This window comes from Xiphophorus hellerii, chromosome 20 (genome assembly GCF_003331165.1).
Source record: "Xiphophorus hellerii strain 12219 chromosome 20, Xiphophorus_hellerii-4.1, whole genome shotgun sequence".
NCBI classification, from domain to species: Eukaryota; Metazoa; Chordata; class Actinopteri; order Cyprinodontiformes; family Poeciliidae; genus Xiphophorus; species Xiphophorus hellerii.
The window spans coordinates 28745988-28758755 of NC_045691.1; the positions used below are offsets into that span (position 1 = coordinate 28745988).

Here is a 12768-nt window from a genome sequence, read left to right on the forward strand (position 1 = left end):
CAGCGTTGGAGCTTTTAGCGCCCAGTTCATCCTCTGCCCACTGATGCCATAATCCTAGATGTAAAGCGTCGGTTTGTTTGTGTGTGGCAGCCCTGCGGTGTTTGGCTCAGCTCAGTGTCGAAAAAGCTGTTTTTAAGCATCACTGTAAGCAACGGCGGGCAGGCTGAATTATTCCAGGGTCAAGACCGATTAGATCCAGGGATTATTGCAATGCAGTTGGCCTCTGGGATAAAAAAAAAAAAAGACTTGACAGTTTCCTAAACTGTTCAAGTCTCTCTGTCCCCCGCTGGCTGAGCGTTGAATGGTTGAATAGATCCTCTGTTATAGAAGGAATCTTAGGGTGACACTTATTCTGGTTTTGGGCATGCTGTGAGCAAATAAAGCTCAGCAATGGGTAAATATTAATGGAGTAATGATGAAACATGAGCAGGAATTAAGATCACAACGATGTTGTTTTTAGATATTATATCAGTTCTTGTAGTTTGTAGATTATGATGTTTGGTGAAGGGGACTTTCTTCTGTGCCAAGCTGTTGCTAATGCAGAATAAAATCTGTAGATTTTCATCATGACAAGCTTTTAGTAAACAAAAAAAGCAACAAAAAGTAGCTTATACGTTTTATTGTTTCTGTTGGTTTTCAGGACCAAGTTGGGCGAATGAGTGACTGATGCCAACTTCGCTTCTTCAGGTAAACCAAAGCTAACCCTGTGATCTCATGTTTTTTTCCTTCTTTCTTCTTAAAATTATCTTTCTTTAGATTTATGTGTAAGATATGAAATATTTCCTTGTGAAAAATATTTTATCATCAAAATTTTGGTTTGATTTTAATGCATTTTCAGTCACCGTTAAAATATTTTTCAAAGAGTTTTTTTTTTTTTTTTCTTAAAATTTCAGGTTTTACTAATATTTGAAAACAAACAGCTGCATGAATGGCATTTGTAGCACTAAACAGTAGGGTTGCTGCAAATGGTTAAAGCAATTATTGAAGTCACCTGTAATAATCAGTTGTCTGTCTTAATTACTGTCAAAAAGGTCCCGGGAATAAAAGTCTTTAAAAAGTCAAAGTTTTCCCAAACATACACAAACAGCAACAAGATGGAAATAAACAATGGTTATTAATATCTTCCCAGTTTACTTATCAGATTTATACTGATGTTAATGCCGATATGTTGCACTTCTGTGCCATCATTTGTATTTCAAAGTGCTAAGTTTTGAGCTGCAAATTTGTAGTAGAACAAAAATGTGAACATTTATTGGGGAAAGTGTTTTGTAGAAAATATCGTCATTAGTAGAAAATTGCAGCACTCTGTGCATGTTCCCATAGAATGTAGATAATTGTCTTAAGTCTGAGATTTCCCAAAGGCTGCCATTTTTTCCAAATCGGGCATATTCGAGGTTGAAATCTCAAAAAGATTCAAAAGAACAACTTTGCTCTGAATCGTGCAGCGTTCCTGTTACCTGCAGTGTTTGAACAGCTACCATTCCTCTGTAGAGAATTTAGCTTCCCTTAGTTTCTTAAATCTTTCTCTTTAACCACTTCTAAATACTTCAACAAATTACTCACTGAAGTGTAGTTTGTACAAACCGCTAATGATTAAGCATGATGAGATTTACTAGTTTTGGGCAGTCAGACATAATCAAACTTAGAATTGTCTGATTTCTGTCACCACCTGATTTCTAATTACATCTTTGTTTTTATTGTTGTTTTTATTGTAGTTTTTATTGATCGACTCGTGTCTCTTTTGTGTGCCCTCTCTGCAGGGCAGAATGGGTGTGTGTCCCCTGCTCCTGCTTCTTGCTGTAGCCCTCGGGGCCGCAGCCCAGGATCCACAAAGCATCACAGGTATGAACGCCATCCACCAAAAGCCCACTTACATGGTGTTTGATGGCTCACACTTACACACTTTGTCCTTTTGTTTTGTTTTATGCTCTTTCAGCTGCTCCTGCCTCACCAGCTCCCACAACTAAACAATCCAACTCGTATGGAACAACCATCCAAGGACCCACTACAGCCAATCAATCAGCAACAAATTCACCAGTAAAAGAAGGGAGCAGTGCAACAAAAACACCTGAAAACAATAATTCCTCCAAAGACACACCGACAGCAGTTCCTACTAATTCTTCAACAGCTACTGAGTTGAATGAGGCCTCGACTGGGTCTATTGCCAACTCAACATCGACAGTAAATTCAACCACCACAAGCATCACAAGCACCACTACTACCACAACCACCACAACCAAAATCGAAGACAATAACGATAATGGTAAGTGCTTGCCACTTTGTATTTTTTTGTCCCATCAGAATCAGGTTTGTCTTTCAAAGATCCAGCTGAAAGCGATCACTCAAACTTTATTGCAGTCTGATGTTTCCAGATACCCAAAGGTATAAAAATAAGACCAGTAATATTTCGAAAACTACTTCAACTCTCGCATCACTGTTTCCAACACACACATTTGGGTTGATCTGTGCATCTGAGAGCTCACATCTTTTTTTAAAATTAATTTTTATTTTATAGTGTTTCTTTTGGCTGCTTTTCTCCCTTTGTTTTTCCCAGCTGTGTAAACGTCAACTTGTATCAGCGTTTTCCAACTTTGTGGTTCAAAGATAGGCTTGTGATGTACGGTAGTTAAACATTTCTTTTTAACTGTGGACCTGTTACAGCTTACAGATGGAGCTTCACATACATTACTACATAAATAAAATGTACTTATCAAAAACACTGCAAGCCTAATTAATCCTTCTAAATAATACACAATAATAGTCTACAGTCATATTTTGTAGCATAGAGCAAGAAGAAGTTAGAAATGAATCAAACAGACCAGTGGCAATCCCAGTTTTGGATGTTTGTGAGCACAGTCAAGATAGATAATCCTTAATGCAGACTTTTTTCTTTCTTTTGCTGCTTGCTATCTGATAAAACATTTGTATCACCCATCTCTAGCATATAATCTATGCAACCAGCCTGCTAAAGGATTTAAAGGGGGAGTATTATGTAAAATTGACGCACAGGGCAAACTTCTCCTATAACTCCCCCAATCAGCTCCTCCAGACCAGCAATTAGAAAACACCTGGAAGTAGCTCATCATGCAATCTACTTCTCAGCGCAGCACTCCTGTTAATACCATAATGGGAAGCATTGTTGTGACGGCGTGCTGAAGGTAGAATGTCAGAAGCTTCTTAAAGAGACAGAAACCCAATTTCAAGGCGTCAAATTTCTTTTAAGTCATGTTTGATACAAACAGCATTTAACAACTGAAGGTAACATAGTAACTTGATTGTGCTATAAAATGGCAGTGTATGGCTGTAAAATATATACCATCCATTTAATACAAAAACTCTACAGGGTCGCCGTGTCCTGACATTTGAAGTGCATCTGAACACTGAACCGGCCGCTCTGACAGAACAGACAACTGGATTTTTTTTTTTTTTTTTGACATCATGAAATGATTGGTAGCCAGCTGCCAGAACCATCTTGTGTCTGAAGTTCTTTGTTTTTTTTAAATAATAGAGGCATGTTGTTTTTTCCGTCTATGTCACGGATCACAGATGTTTCATCCTTGAGAACAGCAGATGTCAAACACATTTCATGCACCGTTCTCTAAATCAGTCCTCTTCAGAACATCTCCGTGCCTCCAGTGGTTCCTCAATGCCTGCTCAATTTGTGAAAGTTCACATCTGAAATCAAGTCTGATCAACTTGAATGATGATTTGAAACTGACTAGAGGCAGTTTAAAGATGGGTAAAGTGAACAAGGCTTTAAGTATTTAAGCAGATCGATAAAGGCTTTTTAAAAGCTAAAAGCAGATCGTTTACGCTCATTGCTTGTGACATTGCTTGCGACCGTATGTCGCTGCTAATTTGTTTGATTGTGTGACTTCATTTTTACTTATTGTTTTTTGAAATAAGACCAAGTGATTAATCAAGTTTGGGTAATTGTACTTTATCTTCAGGTGATTTAACCACATCTGAATAAAGCACCTGAGCACACCCTGGTTTTAAAAGTTGATACTGTTTCGGCTGGATTTGGTTGAAGATTCTGATAAACCTTTTTGTTTTTAAAAAGCCTTTAATTATTAATGTTGTGTTTATATTGCTCAGATGCATTTTAATGTCTGAAAGCCTTTCTCAAAAAAGGTTTTCACAAGCAGACGAGGTTAGAGAAATTTCATATAAAATCCTGAGTGGTTTCTGTGTTATTCATGCGGTATGGCGCTGCCAAGAGCAAGTGAGTGAGGCAAGCGAGTTCTGTGGTCAAGATTCAACCTTTAATATTTTATATAGGTGAAGATTTTTCTGCTTTTAGCCTCCGTTGTTTCCGTTCCGGAAATACCCTTACGTGATATTGCTTCATTTGGTCATTCATCCACAGAAACACCACATTAACGGAGCCCTCCGCCATCCGGAGAGCAAGCAGTCAAGGCCACAGCTTCACAAATGTATTTGTATCTCCCAAGTTTTCTAAACTTTGTCGTTTGCCACCACAATCTGTCATTAGGATTATTTTTTTGTAGTTGTAGCACGTAACTGTGACATGAAAGGAAAGTTCATGCATCTCAAAACCATTTATTAAATAAAAATCAGCAAAGTGTGATGCATATTTGTACTTTACCCCTTTTTACTCAATATCCAATAATTAAAATGTAATGCAAACAATTGAATTCGCAATAACCAAATTTGCAATTTCTCAGCTGATCTTTTAAAACTAAATGTGTTAGCGAACATTATCCAAGGAACAGCAGAAGGTTAGGGACTTATTGGTGTATATAGTAATGACCATATGAGTAGTAATCAATTCCCAATTGTTATCTCATCTGTTTTCTGTGAGCTTTAGCATCATCAGCGCCGTCCTCCATGTCATGTGCTGCTTCGTCCAGCAGACCGAAAAACCCAAACATACAGCCAGAGCTGTTTATGCCGAAGTATATTCATGTATTAGAATGGCTCGGTCAAAGTTGGATGTTTTTGTGAGGAAAATTCTCAAAAACAACCTCCAGATCTAGATGTACAAATCTGGTGGTGACATACAGTAGCTCACCAACATACACCTGCAATTACAACAACAGGCGGGTGTGGCGGTTCCTCCATCTTTTTCCCAGTGTTAGTATTTATTTAAATGTTTTCACACATTATATTTATATATTGTAACAGTGGGGTTATCCCAAAATATTTGCCGACTGGTTTTAAAATAGCCATTTTTAACCCACTTCACACCTGTTCACTTTTTTTGTGTTGTTCTAACACAAAATCCGAATTAAAAAAGCTACATTTCATGGGTGTAGTGCAAGAAAAAGGCAAAATGTTGGAGTGTTTAAATTAAGCTAGCAGTTTATGGACCTGAAATATTTGCACAGTTTTGACTCGAGTGTTGTAAACGCGAGGAAAATATTTTAAAGTTTTTAGTGACGATGCTTCATATAAGATGTGACTAACCCACCCTACTCTTTCACATTAATTATTAATGCTCGATCTATGAAAAGTTCCCAAATCACCCAATTGATTCAAGGTATACAAAAGCACCTAGTTTAGTTTGAATTTTTGTATAAATGAAAGATTTTTTTTTTTTTTTTGTGGCATTGAGCCTGGGAACTTATCCAAGGATTTCATCAATGCTAAGCATCAACTAATCGGCATTATCCAGTCGCTTTGAATAAGACGTATGTGACTCGACTATATAATACCCCTATTATATAACGTGATCGCTTTCCTTTCCGTAGGTATTATGTAATTGCTCCATTGTTTCTCTCTGGACATCCTTGAGCCTGGAGTGGAGCGCAGCGAGCCGCTCTAAATGCCATTAGATCCGTCAAGGCTGTGTCAGTTCCACATGACACTCGCTGCGCTTTGTTCTCACACTCTCCTCAATGCACATATTGTCCGACGGAGAACACTGAAACGTCCTGCGACTTGTGCGTGAAAAAATGCACCGTTTCTGCTGCTGCTGTTCCTAAACAAAAAAAGTCCCAGAAAGGGCAGATGGAGCATGAAGTCAAATGATGCTTTCTGCTCAACGCGCAGAAAGCTTCATTGCCACAAAGGAACTTTCTCAAAATCAGGCGACGATCTCGTTCTGACTACGTGACGCTTGCCAGGAGTAGAGCTAAAAGGATTTATCGAGATTATTTGATTGTTGAAATAATCATCAACTAATTTAGTAATCGATTACGATTGACTGGAGTATACAGACTCAAAAAAAGACAATTTGCTGATAAATTAACAACATATTCAAAGTAGTAATTAAGCCAAAACTTGTATCCGCATAAATGCCAATGTGTTTTACACAAAACTTCTCAAGGAGTAATTTTTTAAAATCCTCACCCAGTTTAAATTCACCAAAGGAAGGTTATGTTATGGCATTTTAGGCAATAAAATATTTATTTGCATCTTTTAATGTATTTCCAATATTGTATAGAAAAGGAATAAGCAGTTTTATGAAAAATCTTAAGAATGTGCCAATTTTCTTTGTCTGATTTATGAATTAATTGTCAGAATAATCAATGGATTAATTGATTAAAACAGTGCTTAGATGCAGCCCTGGCAAGGACGTTTTTTTCTTCGGCGATGTGTCTTACTGAATCACCAACAGCAAACATAGAGCAGGTGGGTTTTTTACCCCAAACCCCTGTTATTGTTCAATCAGATCTCATCTTTTGTTCTAATTGTGGCACGTGGTAGAAATGTGTACAAATAAGTGACCCATTGTTATCTGACTGAGAGGCAAAATGGAGGATACCTATATGCTGTGCTGCCGAATCTGTAATCATTCTTTAGCACCAACCTCAATCCAAACAGAATACTTTTCTGATTTTGATATGCAGAAAGGCTTGTATACCAAAACTTTGAAATAATTTAAATAAAATTGACAGCTCCTTGTATCTGCTGTCATCGTGGATACAGGTTGTTACTGAGGTGAATGGTTCACCTTCTTGGTTAAAATGTGATTTATCTGTTTACTCTGAGAGAAACCGGGTCATTTCTCAACTTGTTTAGTGTTTTTTGTTTTTTTTCTAAAGCAGTAATATATTGACATAATGGATATCTCAATAAGGTTGTTTTTTTTTTGTTCCAGATACCAAAGGGTCTTTAAATGATAAAGGTAAATCAAAGATAAATTTGATTTTAAATGATGCAGATAACAAAATCCCATCAAGGGCTGCACAGTGGAGCAGTTGGTAGCACTGTTGCCTTGCAGCAAGAAGGTCCTGGGTTCGATTCCCAGTCCAGGGTCTTTCTGCAGAGAGTTTGCATGTTCTCCCTGTGCATGCGTGGGTTCTCTCCGGGTACTCAGGCTTCCTCCCACAGTCCAAAAACATGACTGTCAGGTTAATTGGTCTCTCTAAATTCTCCCTAGGTGTGAGTGTGTGTGTGCATGGTTGTTTGTCCCGTCTGTCTCTGTGTTGCCCTGCGACAGACTGGCGACCTGTCCAGGGTGACCCTGCCTCTGGTCCAGAACGTTAGCTGGAGATAGGCACCGGCACCTCTCCCATCCCCTCTAAGGACAAGGATGTTAGAAAATGGATGGATGTAAAATCCCATCAAATACTTCATTGTTGATGCTAGCTTTCATTCTTCATAACTTGGTAGCTTCAAGGTGCTGTACTGTCGTACTCTACATTTCATCAGTATTGCACCAACGGCATTGTTTGGCCAACGGCATTGTGATTGACTCATCAATAACATTTCCAGACAGTCTATGGTTTTTGACAGCCACTGGTATTTTCTCCCTACTGGAGTTTAAGCAACAATGCTTCCTGCAGCAGAAGAATTAAGCCAGGAGACTGACTAATGTTCAAACAATGTGTTGCCCAACACTGGTGTTACTTTATTACATGTTTGTAAAAACAACTTTAAATGTTGTTCCCCTCCTACTAATTGTTTTGACTGTGAACTTTTTGCTGAAGCTTTCTCTCTGTTTTAATATGGCTCTGTAATGTATCTTGTAACAGATGATACATGGACAAAACCTAAAGAGAAATAGTTCTCCTGCTTTATTAACTTAAGTCTTTGCTTTGAAGATTTAACGTTTTAGTGAACGGAGCAGCTTTCAATAACACTGAGGGTAACATTTAGATACGCAACGACCGATACAGTTTCTCTGTCACCGTTGGCATCATTCCAGTCACCAAAACAATGCGTAAGGCCTTTATTCCAGCTTTCACAAAGGTGATCACATGGTTACAGGGGTCACGATCACTGACCGTACAACCACAACATGTATGAAGAATTAAGTTCTGTCAGACTCAGGGATGCTGATACCAATCAATTAAAATGATCTGGATCCAAGCCCATACCCGGGATTGAACTGGGACGTACCTAATTGGCATCGATACCAGTAATGGAACAGAAGGATACGGGCCAGTCTTGCGAAAGGCAGACGGCACAACAGAGACTTTCAATGTGAGATGCAAGTCTTTTAAGTCTCTCGAAAGCTAAAAGGACGCTGAGAGCTTGCAGGTATTCAGTCTGCAGGACTGGACTAAATGGTGAATGTGAAGGTTGTTGAACTAAATTCGGGACGCTGAAATAATTTATTGCAGGTAAATATTAACTCAATTGTAGCGTCATTTTAGGCTTTATAATTAAAGAAATGGAACGTCGAGAGATATGTTGGCCTGCAAAATTGTCTGCATAAGGACAGCTAATAAACTTATTATTGCTATTAGTTGACATGATCCACATAAGATTTTATATAATAAACTTGGTAAAAAAAATTACCATAAAATGTGTTTTTATTCAAAGACAAAAAAACATTAATTAATGCCTGCTGCTATTAAAAATAATAAAACGGTTACAAAAATAGTATCAGTAACATTTTTTTTATTCTTTTTTGGTACAAAACTTTAAAAAAACAACAACAACAAAAACCTCACTGAATTTAATAATTTTCAAGCACTTGAGCAGTGGAACATTAACTACAAGGTTTCCCCCAGAAAACTTGCTGAGCCTGGTGGTTGGGCACTATGGCAGTCATTCATCCAGCAGCCAGTTGTGTTTTTCAGTTAAAAAAGGTTTAAAGTTGACAGGAAATTTGAAAATATCACTTGATAATTATATGTTATCGAAAGATTGGAAGATTAATATCTGAACACCATTTATAAAGTCCTAAAATATACAAACATTTCAAAAATATCTAAGTAAATAAGCAATGCTTTGCCTGGTGGGAGCACAAGTAAAGCCTGGTGGCCCGCCAGGCTTGTAAAACACTGGGGGAAACCCTGAACTATTTGCCATTGGCCTCATTTTATTAAGAGAGCTCAGTAGACATGCTCATTGTAGATTGGCTGCTATAGTGTCAAAACAATGCTATCTTAAGAAGAGTGATGCTTTGGAGTTAATACCTCGACTCTGGGTTTTTTGTTTGGGAGGGTGCAGGACTTTGAAGTAGATGGCGATTAATAACCAGGTGGTTCCAAGTCCAGTCCTCTAGAGCTACTATCTTGTAGCTTGTAGATGCATCCCTTTGTCAGCACACCATTACTCTAATGAAAGACCTGCAGTTGCAGAGCTGAATGACATTCTGGGGAATTTTGCTTTTTGATTCAAATGTATCAAAGCAGGAACGCACCTCAAAGTTTTGTGATAGCAGTTCTTGAGGATGGGATTTTGCTGGTGTTTCCTGCTTTTTTTTTTTTTTTTCCAGATCTAGTACCATCGAACTAATATAATATGACTGTTTTTAAAACCTTTTCTGTCCCAGGAGTAGCAGTAATCGCTGTGATGGTGGCCCTGTCATCGCTGCTGGTCATCATCTTCATCATCATTATCCTCTACATGCTCAGGTCAGTGAAAGTCTGTTTCTTTCTTTTTTGGGGGGAGAGAGGAGGGACCTGCGTTAACAGCTGTAAATGCTGCCGTTACCATGACAATGCCTTATTGGCCTGCTGCGACAGAAGCAGACAGACAAAATTTGTTGTTCTTTTTAATAATGAATAATAGAAAAACTCTAATTGATTATATGCTTTGATTTTGACAGATTTAAGAAGTACAAGCAAGCAGGAAGCCATTCAAATGCCTTCAGATTGACCAATGGCAGATCAGATGATACAGGTGAAACGTCCACATGTACATGTAGCTGTTTGGAGTCGTATTCACCAGCAGCTGGATCAAAGTTGTTGATCTTGTTTTTAACCCTGATTTGATTTTGTTCCCACAACTGATAACATTTCTAAGGGTTTTAAGAGGCTTTTCTTTGCTGTGATTACCTAATCAACAGGGCTACCATAGACCCCTTTTTTGCTGGATTGTTGCCTCACATCGCCCTCTGCTGGGCTTTTTTTACAAGCTGCCGCTGAAATGTCTGAGCGAGGTTTCCATGTGGGCTGTTGCATTCTCGTGTTCTTCTACATTATCTCATGTCTTTATCTCGTGTCTCCTCCCAATCTGCCCGCCCTCCTCTCTTCACTCTCACCCTCCTTCCTTCCCGACCCTCGGAGCAGAACTCCAGAGCGTGCCGCTATTGGCTCGGTCTCCCAGCACAAACAGGAAGTACCCACCCATTCCCATAGACAAACTCGAGGAAGAAATGAACCGTCGCATGGCTGATGACAACAAGCTCTTCAGGGAGGAGTTTAATGTACGGCACACTCAAGCAAACATCCTCTGATAACACACCGCAGTCTGGAGCTTAAAGTAGTTTTTCTCAACTGACAGCTTGAAAAGTCTTTTAGCTTCTCCTGGTGAAATTATAAAATTATAAATTGTGATATGCTAAAGCACTGCAGTTAATCAAAAGCCATTTATTACCTGGTTATAAGCAGACATGAGTCTTTCAGAAACCAGATTGCTTAATTAATTCCAGCAACCTTTTACTCACTAAACTAAATCTGTTAAATCTTGAGTGGGAAAAAAATCCTTCTACAATATTTTAAACTCATCTTTACTCAAAAGGAAGTATTAAAAAGATTTTTAGGAGATTGTGAATTTATAAAACATCCCACTACGGCTTAATAGCTGTCATTTACATAATGTATGTCGACAAAACATCATCAGGAATCCTCTTAAGATGTGAGATGGATGTCTGGTTTTCATCATATGCTTGTTCTTGTTTTTGTTTAGGCGCTGCCAGTCTGTCCCATTCAGGCATCATGTGACGCTGCTTCCAAAGAGGAGAATAAAGAAAAGAACCGATACATCAACATCCTGCCTTGTAAGGATCACAGAATGCTGAGTCAGGCTTTGACTGTGTTTATATTGAACTACAGTCAGGAGTTCAAGTTGGTTCGAGGTTCCTGACCAAGAGTTAGAAATGTTTTGGAGCGTCTTGATTTAACATCCAGAACAAATGATTATTTTAGCTCTTTTTCTTTCTCTTGCCTCTACTCCTTCATAATCCTTCGTCTGTTTCAGATGATCACTCCAGGGTTCATCTCTCCTCTCTGGAAGGAGTCCCCGACTCTGATTTTATCAACGCTTCTTTTATAAATGTTTGTATCTGTTTGACATTTTTACCATGAGAAACAATTCCTCTTTCATCACATATTGCACATCCTGCAAGTAACTCCCTAATTTCTCTTTATGGTCTCCTTCTGTCGCAGGGGTACCAGGAGAAGAATAAGTTTATTGCAGCTCAAGGTGAGGTTGGTCGCAGAAACTGTGCCGCCGCAGTTCAGTGATGAACTTTGAGGTCCTTCTGTGCTGATTTCTGCGTTTCTCCTCGTCTTCTAGGGCCAAAGGAGGAAACGGTAAATGACTTTTGGAGGATGATTTGGGAGCAGAATACAGCCACCATTGTGATGGTTACCAATCTAAAGGAGAGAAAAGAGGTAAGAGAGGAAGAAAATGGCAGCCTTATAATAATAAAATTGAAATGATCAAACGTTTATTTAAATATACAAACAGTTAAAAATGCCGATAAGAAGTAAGTCTTAGCATTTTTAAATAATGCAGAGATGGGAGGAAAGAATGAATAAATGTTTTCTTGAAATCTATGTTTGCGGTGGAAAAGTGTGAACCGCTTTGTTTTTGTTTTATTTTAAATCAATTATGTTTTTAGTGTAAGTGTGCGCAGTACTGGCCGGACCAGGGCTGCTGGACTTACGGGAACATCCGCGTGTCTGTTGACGACGCAGTGGTTCTGGTGGACTACACCGTCCGCAAGTTCTGCATCCAACAGGTATCACAGCAAACCTGACTGCAACTGTTCAACACTTTTACTTTATAAGAAACCATTACAGTGATTGATGCCACGTTGGACGTGATGTCATGTGTTTCAGGTTCTTTCAGATTTGGACAAATTTATTGTCACTAATGCCAGTAACGCTCCATCATTAGATGGTTGGACTTTTTATCAGCATTTTTTTGGTTGGAATATTTAATTGCATTTTGGTTCAAAGCCTCTTCATCTGCTAAAACTACTCAATTAAACGGGGTTGTGCAACATTAGGATATATTGTACAGGTGATAATTGTGATAAATTTTCAATGACCTTACCAGTTGTGACATAGACCTACTTTCTTCTTGTACTCCGTGACCTTTCACCTCACTGCTAATTATCTGCTTTTGCATGAAGAGATTCATGTCCACCCCTCAGTTTTGGGTTCTTGCTTCTGCTGAAGATCTTTTTTTTTTTTTTTATAATCTTGTGGTAAAAATATTTCTAACAGTGTTTTTGTTAGTGAGGAGAAATACTACCTCTACTACCTGCTTCACCTTTTCTAGATAGTCAAACATTTGACTCTTTCACTTTTAATGTTGTCACTAAGCGGTTACACATCGCTTAGTGACATTTCTGTTAAAATTGTCTTTTTATACAGAAAACAATGTGTTTTTAAA

At 38.4% G+C, this 12768-nt stretch overlaps 1 protein-coding gene across 1 annotated transcript in view; it reads left to right on the forward strand.

Annotated features, from left to right (window-relative positions):
- The window catches only part of ptpra (protein tyrosine phosphatase receptor type A), a 34010-nt gene that overhangs the window by 12447 nt on the left and 8795 nt on the right, over positions 1-12768 (forward strand). The window contains exons 2-12 of the mRNA XM_032550456.1: positions 641-687; positions 1761-1842; positions 1937-2263; positions 9695-9776; positions 9971-10044; positions 10434-10570; positions 11053-11143; positions 11344-11420; positions 11532-11568; positions 11662-11759; positions 11990-12109. Of these exons, the coding sequence (XP_032406347.1) occupies positions 667-687; positions 1761-1842; positions 1937-2263; positions 9695-9776; positions 9971-10044; positions 10434-10570; positions 11053-11143; positions 11344-11420; positions 11532-11568; positions 11662-11759; positions 11990-12109 (1146 nt within the window). The 5' untranslated portion in view covers positions 641-666. The remainder of the gene's footprint in view (positions 1-640; positions 688-1760; positions 1843-1936; positions 2264-9694; positions 9777-9970; positions 10045-10433; positions 10571-11052; positions 11144-11343; positions 11421-11531; positions 11569-11661; positions 11760-11989; positions 12110-12768) is intronic.